The sequence below is a fragment of the Balaenoptera borealis genome (genome assembly GCF_965194805.1).
Source record: "Balaenoptera borealis genome assembly, chromosome: 2".
NCBI classification, from domain to species: domain Eukaryota; kingdom Metazoa; phylum Chordata; class Mammalia; order Artiodactyla; family Balaenopteridae; genus Balaenoptera; species Balaenoptera borealis.
In genome coordinates, this window is record NC_138867.1 from 119,865,928 (window position 1) to 119,880,762 (window position 14,835).

The 14,835-nt window shown below is 44.7% G+C and overlaps 2 protein-coding genes across 3 annotated transcripts in view; both read left to right on the forward strand.

Annotated features, from left to right (window-relative positions):
• Positions 1-5,442: 5,442 nt before the first annotated feature.
• On the forward strand, positions 5,443-9,508 carry LOC309622653 (protocadherin gamma-B7-like; the record flags this gene model as incomplete). Its single annotated transcript, XM_082378648.1, has 1 exon — positions 5,443-9,508. Exon 1 carries the CDS (start codon positions 7,073-7,075, stop codon positions 9,506-9,508), a length of 2,436 nt encoding a protein of 811 aa, XP_082234774.1. The 5' UTR covers positions 5,443-7,072.
• Positions 9,509-10,436: 928 nt separating this feature from the next.
• Positions 10,437-14,835, forward strand: part of LOC309622647 (protocadherin gamma-A11-like) — a 42,223-nt gene continuing 37,824 nt past the window's right edge. For both annotated transcript variants that reach the window (XM_082378637.1, XM_082378636.1), the window contains exon 1: positions 10,437-12,876. In XM_082378637.1, coding sequence (XP_082234763.1) covers positions 10,447-12,876 — 2,430 coding nt within the window. In that variant the 5' untranslated portion in view covers positions 10,437-10,446. The remainder of the gene's footprint in view (positions 12,877-14,835) is intronic.

Below are 14,835 nucleotides of genomic sequence, written 5' to 3' on the forward strand. Positions count from 1 at the left end.
CTCCTGGGGCCTTAATTCCACTTCAGAGTGGGAATGATTTGACTTCACATCCTGAGACCTTAACACCGGTGAGTTTCATTTTTTTGTCTTCTGTAACATTCTACTATTTTTTTCATATTTTGGGCATACTATTTCACTCTTACATCTAGAATCATATTTAGAAAATACACAACTAATTACTGTCTTGTCTTCTCAACGTTCAGTTTTTGCTGAGTACATTTTCAAGACTTACATGGTTCATAAATTGCTCTATAATTCAGAAAGAATTGGAGATATCTTGTCAAGCTTAGATTAGCAAAACAGAGGCTGTGGTCTTGGCTTCTTACCAAATAAATAAATAAATAAATTTAAATGAATAAATAATAACCTATTCAAATCTGCTGAGATTTAAGTTGAAATTTCCATACCCTATTTATATATTTTTTTAAAGTTTAATAATATTAGCTACTCATTAAATATCCAAGCAGGTGCTCATTTCAAAGAAACATGTAGTACAAATAATCTTGTATGTGCATTTGGGTATCTTCATTTATTTTAACAATTTTTAAAACTGTAAGCATTTGAGGGGGCATGGTGAGCGGATCCACGAATTCCTGAAATTGCATGTAAAGTTACAGACGTATGCATTTTTCTTGGTAGAGGAGTCAACACTTTGATTCCATTGCCAGGTTTTCTATGGGCCCAAAATCTTAATACTAACTACCCTAGAGGAATTTTTCTCTTCAATTTTTGGTCTTTCTGGCTTTCCTTTTACTTTTCTTGGTGCTCAAATTGTACTCTTTCCCAATCCTGTTTTCTCTACATTGCAAGATAAGGAGTTTTCAAGAAAGCAAATGAAATGCTATTGTGTTCTGTGCTCAATCTCTGTCTCTGATTGTCTGATATACAATCTTTGAAGACAAAAGGTAAAATCTTTGAAGAGTTCTATACTTGGGGGCATAGGGACATAAACGTTTCTGAACAACCTGTTCTCTCTGCATGAAAGAAGTCAACCTCCAAACTCCTCCTCTTTGAGGAAAAAACTACTACTGGGTTGGTGGGGATATAGAACTGAAGATGTGTACGCCACTTTATTTTGGGCTTCCATACAACATGCAAAGAAGAGATTATTTATATAGGCATCAACGCCCTGGTGAAAACAGGTCATTTGACATAAATACGTATTTTTCAAAAACCTACATCACTATTTCTAACTCCATTTTTTACAATTGTAGCACTTGTATGTATTTCTCTTCCCACTGCAATACAGAAATGTTCCTTTTAGTTTGTGATTACCAGCTCAACTCATTTAAATAGGTCAAGTTAACTTCTAATAATATATGCCTGTAATAAAAATATATATTTTTCAAAAAATTCATTGAGGCTCAGGAAAACTATTTTAGAAAAATTGAAAACTTTTTACACAATCTTAATGCTAAACAAATATAATTAATTAGTTGATTGATCAATCTAAAATTTAAAAATTCTAAGTGAAATTTTAAGGGGTATATCTCATAGTCTCTGTATAAATGTCTACTAAACACAGATGGACCATTTAAATCAGAATTTCAAATTAAATTGTAAGAATTTTCTGAATATAGCTAGAGGCTCATAGGAAAGAAAGTAAGCATTACTTACTTTTTAAAGTGGATATATTTCTATTGGGAAAATGAGTGTTGCAAATATATATTTAATCAACTATTATCATTTAATACTTTGAGGTACTTTCATTCCACTTTATTCCACCGAGTAAGAAAACTACAAATAGTAGTTGATTTAAGGATGTCAGTTGAGAAACCAAAGAAGTAATGTAAAATAAAAATATACAACAAAAAATAGAGTAGCGTTTGTTTTCTATTGCATACACAGTGGGTGCAGTAACTTCTGAGGACTCTGAGCGCCGCTGTTCACCCACTAGGAGAGAACCGCAGCAAGTGCTCAATCCGGATTCTCAGGACTCCAACTACACAAAGCTCCACAGTTCCTGCAAACAGGCTCCAGGGATGCAGCGAAACTCAGTCCGGAATTTAAGGTGCGCAGGCTGCAGAGACTCCCTGCAGCCAGAGAAAGAAAAAGGACCCAGTCAAAACACACAGCGTGCCCAGTGAGGACTCAGCGAGAATTCCGTCACCAGACAACAATGGCCGCTCAAAGGAATAGCTCCGACCGCAGCGCGCTGGTCCAGCTCTGCCTTTTCCTCTGTATGCCGTGGCAGGCCGAAGCTCGGCAGATCCGCTACTCCGTTCCCGAGGAGTTAGAGAAAGGCTCTTTTGTGGGCAGCATCTCCAAAGACCTGGGGCTGGAGCCCCGGGAGCTGGCGGAGCGCCGAGTCCGCATCGTCTCCAGAGGTAGGACGCAGCTCTTTGCTCTGAACCCGCGAAGCGGCAGCTTGGTCACCGCGGGCAGGATAGACCGGGAGGAGCTCTGCGCTCAGAGCGAGCCGTGTCTGGTGAGTTTTAACATTCTTATGGAAGATAGGGTGAAACTTTTCGGAGTAGAAATAGAAGTAACTGATATCAACGATAATGCACCAAAATTCCAAGCAGAAAATCTAGATGTAAAAATTAATGAAAACGTCGCTCCAGGAATGCGTTTTCCTCTCCCGGAAGCTCTTGATCCGGATGTGGGCGTGAACTCCCTACGGAGCTACCAGCTCAGCTCCAATAAGCACTTCTCCCTAGCAGTTCAAAGCCGTGTCAATGGCGTTAAGTACCCAGAGCTGGTGCTGGAGCACGCCCTGGATCGCGAGGAAGAGGCAATGCACCATCTGGTCCTAACTGCCGTCGACGGGGGTGACCCTCTCCGATCTGGCACTGTCCTCATCAGTGTGACTGTTTTCGATACAAATGACAATGCTCCGGTCTTCAGTTTGTCCGAATACCGAGTGAGTGTTCCCGAGAACTTGCCTGTGGGTGCACAGCTGTTGACAGTCACCGCCACTGACAGGGATGAAGGTGCCAATGGAGAAGTGACATATTCATTCCGAAAATTACCTGACACACAACTGTTGAAATTCCAACTAAACAAAAATACGGGGGAAATAAAACTATCAGAAAATCTAGATTATGAAGAAACAGGTTTCTATGAAATAGAAATACAAGCTGAAGATGGAGGGGCATATCTTGCAACTGCTAAAGTGTTGATTACAGTAGAAGATGTAAATGACAACAGTCCAGAGGTGACGATCACATCTCTGTTTAGTCCCCTGATGGAAGATTCACCTCTGGGGACTGTTATAGCTCTTTTAAACGTGCATGATCTGGACTCCGGGCAGAATGGGCAGGTCACCTGTTCTATATTGGGGAATCTACCATTTAAGTTAGAAAAATCCATTGACAGTTATTATAGATTGGTGACACACAAAGTCCTTGACAGGGAACAGGTATCTTCTTACAATATCACAGTAAGAGCCACAGATGGAGGAAGTCCACCCCTATCCACGGAAACTCACTTCACCCTGCAAGTGGCAGATATCAATGACAACCCACCCACCTTCTCTCACATCTCCTACTTTACCTATATCCCAGAGAACAACCCCAGAGGTGCCTCCATCTTCTCAGTGGCTGCACTGGACACAGACAGTGAAGAAAATGCTCGGGTTATTTACTCCCTGGCTGAAGACACTATCCAAGGGGCACCTCTGTCCTCTTACGTCTCCATCAATTCTGACACAGGAGTACTGTATGCACTGCGATCCTTCGACTTTGAGCAGTTTCATGACCTGCAGATGCAGGTGACAGCCACTGACAGTGGGGACCCACCGCTCAGCAGCAACGTGTCACTGAACATATTCGTGCTGGACCAGAATGACAATGCGCCCGAAATCCTGTACCCCACTCTCCCCACCGACGGTTCCACTGGCGTGGAGCTGGCACCCCGCTCTGCAGAGCCTGGCTACCTGGTGACCAAGGTGGTAGCTGTGGACAGAGACTCAGGTCAGAATGCCTGGCTGTCCTACCGCCTGCTCAAGGCCAGCGAGCCAGGACTCTTCGCGGTGGGGCTGCACACGGGCGAGGTGCGCACAGCGCGGGCCCTGCTGGACAGAGACGCGCTCAAGCAGAGCCTGGTGGTGGCGGTCCAGGACCACGGGCAGCCCCCTCTCTCTGCCACCGTCACGCTCACCGTAGCTGTGGCTGATAGCATCCCAGATGTCCTGGCTGATCTGGGCAGCTTGGAGGTCCCGCACGCCTCTGATGCTTCAGGCCTCACGTTGTATCTGGTGGTGGCGGTGGCCGCGGTTTCCTGTGTCTTCCTCGCCTTTGTCATTGTGCTGCTGGCGCTCAGGCTGAGGCGCTGGCACACGTCGCGTGTGCTCCGGGCTTCTGGAGGCGGACTGGCAGGCGTACCAGCCTCTCACTTTGTGGGCGTGGACGGGGTGCGGGCTTTCCTGCAGACCTATTCCCACGAGGTCTCGCTCACCGCGGACTCGCGGAAGAGTCACGTGATCTTCCCGCAGCCCAACTACGCGGACACGCTCGTCAGCCAGGAGAGCTGTGAGAAAAAGGATCCTCAGTCTTTGTTAGATGATTCGAAGTTTCCTATAGAAGATACCCCTTTGGTGCCAGTGAGTTCTATTTTTGTTCCTTTTCTCTCCTTTAAAAATTATGGTTGGTTTTACTTTTAGGTTTGCAGCATGTTGGTGGAAACTTAATTTTTTCACTTTTCCCTCCATTTCAGTGACATTTGCTTCTTGCTGAAACATTGAAGAGTAGAACTTGATGGTTATTAAGGCTGATTTGTTTTTACTTTCTGGTAACTATTCACCTAATCCCATGAAGGTTTATTGTGATAGGCTGTTATGAGCAGCTTCACGGAGTCTTGTATTTTATAGTTTTGTTGAGCATAATACTGACAGTTTCTAAGAGAGGACTTTCATACAGAAGTGTCTTGTCAATTTGTGTGCTCTCCCGGTGGCTACATGTTGAAATCCCAGCCCCTTAAACAACCCTGCCTCTTGCTTTGAAGGCAGGTCTGGTAAGAATAGGTAAATGTCAGAAACAAGTGCATTAGCCTCACTGGAAATCCTACCCATTTTCAATAATATTCTATTAACAATTCATAACAATGTGTGCTTAAATTTTTTCAAGTGTAATCATACCTGGTAACACTGCAGCATCCATTTTGCCTGTGATTCCAATTTCATACTGTCATGTGGGAGACATACCATTTTTAAATTTATTTATGTATTTATTTATTTATTTTTGGCTGCGTTGGGTCTTTGTTGCTGCGCGCGGGCTTTCTCTAGTTGTGGCGAGCGGGGGCTACTCTTCGTTGTGGTGTGCGGGCTTCTCATTGCGGTGGCTTCTCTTGTTGCGGAGCATGGGCTCTAGGCGCCCAGGCTTCAGTAGTTGTGGCGCTCGGGCTCAGTAGTGTGGCTCACCGGCTCTAGAGCGCAGGCTCAGTAGTTGTGGTGCACTGGGCTTAGTTGCTCCGTGGCATGTGGGATCTTCCCGAACCAGGGATCGAACCATGTCCCCTGCATTGGCAGGCAGATTCTTAACCACTGTACCACCAGGGAAGTCCCAGAAGACATACCATTTTAATTTTACTTTCCTTGCTCAATAGGGATTCCAGAGAGCCTGTAGAAACAAGTTTGGGGTTCTGTTCTCTCTGTACTTTTTGTTAAATTTTCCAATTTCTAAGGATGAAAAAATATATATAATTTGGAATTTGGGGAGATAGAGTGGTACATGTTCCCAAGTACAGGGGCAAACGTGTGTGCCAAAAGCATTTCAGTGACTCTTTATATAGAGAAAGAAAGGTCCACCTGAAACTCTGCAAACTCTGTAATTTAAAGTCAAAATAAACTTAAAGTCAAGAAAGAGATGTCATTTCTGTATGAGATCGGAATACAAGCAGAGAAGTACATAGAATTATAAGCGGATGGTCAGTGGAGTTACTGATGAGCCCATTTAGTTAAGTGAAGATAGTGATGTATTTGGTTTGATCTCTTATAATTTATTACTAATATTCTTCTAAACTAATATGGTAGCGTAAAGTCAAATCATGTCCTAATGTGTTTCAAAATATTTATGAGACCATGACTTTTTTCATGTCATTCAACTTTTGTTCAAGGATATGTCTGTGGAAGGAGAGCATAGTTATTATCTTTAGAGTCATAGTTATTAACTTTTATTTTTTAACTTTTAAATCATTGAAACTGTCATTTAAAATTTCTGCCCATGAGAGTCAAAATTAGTATGCATCTATTTCAAATAATTCTATTATTTTGAAAAATACAGGTTAAAAAAACCCTACTCTTTTGGCATGGTAACTATTGTAAGCAAATATGTTAAAATATAATTATTTAGAAGCAATATAGGACACCTTAGATGACTGTAATGAACATGACAGTGTTTGTATTCTGGTTCCTAAATATGGGGGGATGGATTAATACTTTTCTAGCCAAATATAAACCTGGATTGAAGACCAAAAAAAAAAAAAAAAAAAAGTTTTTTGCTTATCTTTAGTACTTTCTTTTGTGGATAATTACTCTTAAAAGCAGCAACAGTGATTGCCTCTGGATGGAAGAACTGGATAGCAGTAGGCAATGGAATAGGAGACCTACTTTTCACTCTACATTCTTTTGTGCCTTTTAGATTTTGAAAGAAATATTTCTACCTATTCAAAATATATGTAAAATTTTACCATATAAAATATATAATAGTTTTGACCATGTGAAAAAAATGTTTCATGATGAAAACGGGGTCACCGAGGAATAAGATTCAAATATTTTAGTTGCGGTCATCCTGCGTTTAAAGAAAAAGACTTACTTAAATACAGCAGAGAAAAACTAAACTGCGGTTCCACACGGAGCCTCTGGGCGCCGCTGTCGGCCAGTGCAGGGCAAGCGTAGACGCCCGGGATTCCTCAGCTTCTAGCCAGGGATTTCCAGCACAGCCACCAACACAGAGAGAAGGAAACCCGCTTACACGCTGGGGCTCCTGGCCGCGCAGACTCTCCCCAGCACACACGGATTCCCAGCCCCAAGCCTGGCGGCTCCGCCTGTCCTGGACCAAATGCTTTACCAGTGCGCCAGTGTACATTTTCTCCAACTATAAAGACTGGGACCCAGCGAGAACTAGAGCGCGCAATGGGAGGGAGCTGCACGCAGAGATGTCCGGCCCGCCGGCGGCAGGTACTGTTTCCCTTCCTGCTGCCTTTGTTCTACCCCGCGCTCTGCGAGCAGATCCGCTACTCCATTCCCGAGGAGCTGGCCAAGGGCTCTGTGGTAGGGAATCTCGCCAAGGATCTAGGGCTCAGTGTCCTGGATGTGTCGGCTCGAAAGCTGCGAGTTAGCGCTGAGAAGCTGCTTTTCAACGTAGACGCGGAGAGTGGGGACTTACTTGTGAAGGACCGAATAGACCGTGAGCAGATATGTAAAGAGAGAAGAAGATGTGAATTGCAGTTGGAGGCCGTGGTGGAAAATCCTTTAAATATTTTTCATGTCATTGTGGTTGTTGAGGATATTAATGACCATGCTCCTCAATTCCACAAGGATGAAATAAACTTAGAAATCAGTGAATCTGTCAGTCTAGGGACGGGAACAATTCTTGAGTCTGCAAAAGATCCCGATATTAGTATGAATTCACTGAGCAAATACCAACTAAGTCCTAATGAGTATTTCTCGTTAGTGGTGAAAGACAATCCTGAGGGTGGCAAATATCCAGAATTGGTATTGAAGAAGACCCTGGACCGAGAAACGCAGAGCACTCACCACTTGGTGCTGACAGCCTTAGACAGCGGGGATCCGCCGCGAAGCGGCACCATTCAGATCCGAATCCTGGTGGTGGATGCCAACGATAATCCCCCTGTGTTCAGCCAAGATGTGTACAAGGTCAGCCTTCGGGAAGATGTGCCCCCAGGTACCTTCGTGCTGAGGGTGAGCGCTACTGATCAAGATGAAGGCGTCAATGCAGAGATCACCTACTCATTCCTTGGTGTGGCTGATACAGCCCGGCACGTGTTCTCTCTGGATTCGGCTACAGGAAACATTGTAACTCATCAACCCCTGGATTATGAAGATGTGGAAAGATATGCCATGGATGTAGAAGCAAAGGACCGAGGATCCCTCTCTACACAGTGTAAAGTAATTATAGAAGTTTTAGATGAAAATGACAACAGCCCAGAAATAATCATCACTTCTCTCTCTGATCAGATTTTGGAGGATTCCAAGCCAGGAATGGTTGTAGGTCTCTTCAAAACACGGGACCAGGATTCCAAGGAAAATGGAGAAGTCACATGTAATTTAAGTAGAGACATTCCGTTTAAAATTCATTCTTCTGCTAATAATTACTACAAGTTAGTAACAGATGGGGCCCTGGACAGGGAACAGACTCCGGAATACAACGTCACTATCACAGCCACTGACAGGGGCAAGCCCCCCCTCTCCTCCAGCGTTACCATTACCCTACGCATCACCGACGTCAACGACAATGCTCCTGTTTTCCACCAGGCCTCCTACGTGGTCCACTTGGCTGAGAACAACCCGCCTGGAGCCTCCATCGCGCAAGTCAGCGCCTCCGACCCCGACCTGGGGCCCAACGGCCACGTCTCCTACTCCATCGTGGCCAGCGACCTGGAGCCGCGCGCGCTGTCGTCCTACGTGTCCGTGAGCGCGCAGAGCGGCGTGGTGTTCGCGCAGCGCGCCTTCGACCACGAGCAGCTGCGCGCCTTCGAGCTGACGCTGCAGGCCCGCGACCACGGCTCGCCCGCGCTCAGCGCCAACGTGAGCCTGCGCGTGCTGGTGGGCGACCGCAACGACAACGCGCCCAGGGTGCTGTACCCGGCGCTGGGGCCCGACGGCTCGGCGCTCTTCGACACGGTGCCGCGCGCCGCGCAGCCCGGCTACCTGGTCACCAAGGTGGTGGCGGTGGACGCCGACTCTGGACACAACGCCTGGCTGTCCTACCACGTGCTGCAGGCCAGCGAGCCCGGACTCTTCAGCGTGGGGCTGCGCACGGGCGAGGTGCGCACGGCGCGGGTCCTGGGCGACAGGGACGCGGCCCGCCAGCGCCTGCTGGTTGCTGTGCGCGATGGGGGACAGCCGCCCCTCTCGGCCACCGCCACGCTGCTCCTGGTTTTCGCGGACAGCCTGCAGGAGGCGCTGCCGGACCTCAGTGACCACTCTGAGCCCACTGACCCCCAAGCTGAGCTGCAGTTTTACCTGGTGGTGGCCTTGGCCTTGATCTCGGTGCTCTTCCTCCTCGTGGTGATTCTGGCCATTGCCCTGCGCCTTCGATGCTCTTCCAGCCCCAGCGCCGCTGGGGGCTGCTTTGGGTCTGTTCTCTGCTCCAAGTCTGGTCCTGAGATTCCTCCCAACTACAGTGAGGGAACATTGCCCTATGCTGATAATTTATGTGTGCCTGGGAATCAGACTAATCCGGAATTTAATTTTCTCACATCTGTTGAACATTGTCCTGCCACACAAGATATTCTCAACAAAGATAGCTCTTCAGTGCTATTGGCTAGCGTTTTAACTCTTAGTGTTGAAGCAGATAAGAACACTTTTAAGCAGGTAAGTATTTAAAATAATGCTTTTTATATTCCAATATGCCAATATATTCTAATATAGCACTGTTATTTCGAGATTCTAGATTCCCTCTCTTGATAAAGTTCCTAAAATCTAATTCACACCTATGGGTATTACTATTAAGACTAAAGTTTATGATGCTGCATTCCCTCTACTATTCAAGTGCATTTTAAGGTAAAATATATAGAGCACTCTCAGGTCAGTTTTTCATGAAATAGAACACCTTTTAATTAAGGATATGGAATACAGTTATATATTTATATTGTGGTATTTTAAATGACAACCCTAATGCCATCCAAATTTTCTCAAACATTTTATCTTTATTTTACTCAATAAACATTGGTAAGAATTATAGTCATAATCCTAACTGTTGATTTTGTTGAAACCATGCTAGTTACACAACCACAAATGCTGTTCCCTTCAGTCAGTAAAAATCAGGAGGAACCAAATCTAACCTGTAAGTTTTCAGTTCCAGTAGTATTTGAAATTTTTTATAATTAGCAAGCCTTTTAAATAATTACTCTTTTCATAAGTGCTCTTGGTAAACCTTTAACATCACATTACATAATACTTTATTGTCTGCAATTTTAAGCTTTACAAATACTTGTGATTCTCAAAGAGGTAAGTGTGATAACTTCAGGAACATTAGTTGAGTTTTTCTTTCTCGTTGCAATAATAAGATTGGGCTCTAGGCGCCGCTGTTCACCAATTAGGGAAACGGGAAGCTGCGAGCTAGAGTCCCTCCCTCCCCTACCTCTACAACACAAAGCAGAGTGAAGTGAATATTCACAGATCGTGATGCTGGAAACTTAAAAGTACTTCTCTTCGCTCTCTAATATATTTTGGATGCACTTAGCCAGTGACTTCGTAGATGCATAAGCTGATTCAGAACCAAACAGCTCAAGAAACCGCGGAATACAGGCTCAGCCACTGCCATGGCGAATCGGCAACTGCTCCTGGACCGCAGCGGGTTGGTCCTACTGTATATTTTCCTGGGGACGCTGCGGGAGTCTGGGGCTGGGCAGATCCGATACTCGGTGCTGGAAGAGACAGACAAAGGCTTCTTCGTGGGCAATATTTCCAAGGACCTGGGGCTGGAGCCCAGGGAGCTGGCGGAGCGCGGAGTCCGCATCGTCTCCGGAGGAAAGACTCAGCTTTTCGCTCTGAATCCGCGAAGTGGCAGCTTGATCACTGCTGATAGGATAGACCGGGAGGAGCTCTGTGAGGCGGTTTCCTCCTGTTTTTTAAACTTGGAGATACTTGTGGAAGATACCCTTAAGATTTACGGAGTGGAGGTGGAAATAATGGATATTAATGATAACGCCCCCAGCTTCCGGGAGGAGGAAGTAGAGATAAAAGTCAGTGAGCATGCAACTCCGGGATCGCGATTTCCTCTTCCTAATGCTAGGGATCCAGATGTGGGAATGAACTCCCTCCAGCGCTACCAGCTCAACCCTAATAATTACTTTTCTTTGCAAGTGCGAGGCAGAACGGATGGGGCCAAGAATCCTGAGCTAGTGCTGGAGGGGAGCCTGGACCGGGAAAAAGAGGCTGCTTACCACCTCCTCCTCACAGCCTTAGATGGAGGAGATCCCATCCGCCAGGGCACTGTTTCCATCCGTGTCGTGGTTCTCGATGTAAATGACCATATCCCAAAGTTTACACAGTCTGTATATGGAGTGAGTGTTCCTGAGAACCTCAGCTCCGGAACTCGGGTGCTTATGGTAAACGCAACTGATCCAGATGAGGGAATCAATGGGGAAGTGGTATATTCATTCCTGAATATGGAAAGCAAAGCTTCTGAGATATTCCAGTTGGATTCTCAATCTGGAGAAGTCTTAATACAAGGTTCTCTGGATTTTGAGAAATACAGATTCTATGAGATGGAAATTCAAGGCCAAGATGGTGGAGGTCTCTCCACCACTGCTAAGATGTTGGTCACAGTTGTGGATGTGAATGATAATGCTCCAGAAATAACTATCACATCTTCTACTAATTCAGTGCTGGAAAACTCTCCTCCAGGTACTGTGATTGCTCTTCTAAATGTGCAAGATCAAGACTCTGGAGAAAATGGTCAAGTCTCCTGTTTCATTCCTAACAATATGCCTTTTAAATTAGAAAAGACTTACGGAAATTATTACAAGTTGATAACAAACAGAGCACTGGACAGGGAGCAGGTACAGAGCTATAATATAACGTTGACAGCCACAGATCGGGGAAGTCCACCCTTGTCTACAGAAACTCATATTTCACTGAATGTAGCAGATGACAACGATAACCCGCCCACTTTTGCTCACTCCTCTTACTCTGCCTACATTCCTGAGAACAATCCTAGAGGGGCCTCCTTCTTCTCCGTGACTGCACTCGACCGGGACAGCAAAGAGAATGCCCAGGTCACTTATTCTCTGGCAGAGGATACCCTCCAGGGAGCACCTCTATCCTCCTACATCTCCATAAACTCAGACACCGGCATTCTGTATGCGCTGCGCTCCTTCGACTATGAGCAATTCCGTGAACTGCAGTTGTGGGTGACAGCGCATGACAGTGGGAACCCACCGCTCAGCAGCAACGTGTCACTGAGCATATTTGTGCTGGACCAGAATGACAATGCACCCGAGATCCTGTACCCTGCTGTCCCCACAGATGGCTCCATGGGCGTGGAGCTGGCACCCCGCTCCGCAGAGCCCGGATACCTGGTGACCAAAGTGGTGGCAGTTGACAAAGACTCAGGCCAGAACGCCTGGCTGTCCTACCGCCTCCTCAAGGCCGGCGAGCCAGGGCTCTTCGCGGTGGGGCTGCACACGGGCGAGGTGCGCACAGCGAGGGCCCTGCTGGACAGAGACGCGCTCAAGCAGAGCTTGGTGGTGGCCGTCCAGGACCACGGGCGGCCCCCTCTCTCAGCTACTGTCACGCTCACAGTGGCAGTAGCGGACAGCATCCCCGACGTCCTGGCTGAACTAGGCAGCCTTGAGTCTCCCGCCAGCCCCGACGACTCAGGCCTCACGCTGTACCTGGTGGTGGCGGTGGCCGCGGTCTCCTGCGTCTTCCTCGCGTTTGTCATTGTGCTGCTGGCGCTCAGGCTGAGGCGCTGGCACACGTCGCGCCTGCTCCAGGCTTCAGGAGGCGGGTTAGCGGGTGTGCCCGCCTCTCACTTCGTGGGCGTGGACGGGGTGCGGGCTTTCCTGCAGACCTATTCCCACGAGGCCTGGCTCACCGCGGACTCGCGGGGGAGTCACGTGATCTTCCCTCAGCCCAACTACGCGGACACGCTCATCAGCCCGGAGAGCTGTGAGAAAAGCGAGCCTCTTTTGATAGCTGAAGATTCAGCTACCGGTTTAGGCAAATGTGATCCTACCAGTAATCAGGTGAGATTTATTTCCTGCCTCCCAATTGTTGATATCTCTGCACAGGTCTTTTAAGTTACTTTTTTCTGAGCCTGTTATAAAAACTGTTTGGGGTGGGGCATATGTTCTTATATATTTAAAGCAAAACGTGGGTTTCTGTAATTTACCTTTCATCAAATTATCATCAATTTTCAGAAAGGTTTTGTGAAAGGCTTTTTTTTTTTTTTTGGTCCTGTCAGCGTCTTTTGTTTCTTTGTTTTAATTCAAAGGTCCAGTTCAGTTATCATGGCTTGCTTTGTTGTACGTTGAATTTTAGTAATATTTTTCTATCACCAGTGTCTGGCTATCAATGTAAACTGGTTATGATTCAAATTAATGATTCATAAACATCAATTCGACTTCATATTGCCTCCACTGATTTATAATTATATTCTACCATTATTTGTTTTACTTCTAATGTTCATATTTGAGCCTGTTGATTCAATAGCATACTTACTCTAGCTCTTTATCTATAATACATATACACACACATTCACACATATACACTTTTACACACGTACGCTTCTCTCTGAGCACAAAACAATTCTGTTTTGATTTTTGGTGGCTGGTAATACATTTAGATCCTGTTGATTATTTCAACTTTGTCTCATTTATTTACCCCACCAAAACAAGACATACTGACTGCCTTTTAGATATGAGGGTCTCTTGGGAGAGGAAATGTAGCGCACACTTTTTCGTCGTAAGTTCTAGACATCTTTTCTACTCCTACAGTGAAGTCATTAGATTGTTCTGAAGAAATAGTTGAATTGTAAAACTGGTGTTCTTTCCTTTTATTCTTTTACTTGTACTTTAGTGTCTGTGTATCGTTGAAAGGTTTATTTTTTTTAATGTAGTAAATTCTCCTACAGAAATAGCTTTTAATTTTGATCCAGTCCTTCTCAAAAAGTTATTTTCAAATCTGCTAAACATGCTTACATTTTTCAGATTTATTTGTACGGAACAGTTTGTGAATATAAGAGATGGAGTGGATATTTAGAATTCATGAGACTGATTTAGCTGGTATTCCTCTGGATATTTTTGTTTGTTTTCACTATGCTTAGGAGTCTTGGATTCCTTTTTTCATTTCCTTTGTAAACTCATTTTTTAAAATTTTATTGACGTACAGTTGATTTACAATGTTGTATTAATTTCTGCTGCACAGAAGAGTGATTCTGTTATACATATATATTTTTTTCAATATATTTTAAATATATATATATATTTTTTCTGCTGCACAGAAAAGTGATTCTGTTATACATATATATATATTTTTTCAATATATATATATATTTTTTCCTGTTATGGTTTATCACAGAATATTGAATATAGTTCCCTGTGCTATACAGTAGGGCCTTGTTGTTTATCTATCCATCCATATAATAGTTTGCATCTGCTAATCCCAAAGTACCAGTCCTTCCCTCCTCCACCCCTTCTTCCCCTTTGCAACCACAAGTCTATTCTCTAAGTCTGTGTGTAAACTCATTTTAAAAATTGAAGTATAGTTGATTTACAATGTTGTGTTAGTTTCATGTAAACTCATTTTTTAAATTAAGTATAAGTATACTCAATTCTTATATTCAGAACCAACTTGTTATTGAAGCCCTGATAGTTACCTAATAATGTGTTATCTGAAGCAATGTTTAGGAAAGTCAAGGGGGAAAAGGAAACTTATCTAGGGTACTGATCTCAGGAATCATCTCCACAGTCAATTCAGCTCAGCACTCTCACACCACTTCTAGATATTTCGTGCAAATTACTTGCATGTTCATGTTCCCTTTCAAGATATCCCTTCTCATTTCAGAATTGACCTTACTATAGTTAACTATAAATTGAGTATCTAATGTTTGGGCAAAAAGAATTTCAACTGTAGGAAAGGGAAGTCCTGCAACAGATGCCTAAATTTGTCTTGAAGTCAAGAAAAATGCTAGTGTTTTGAGCATC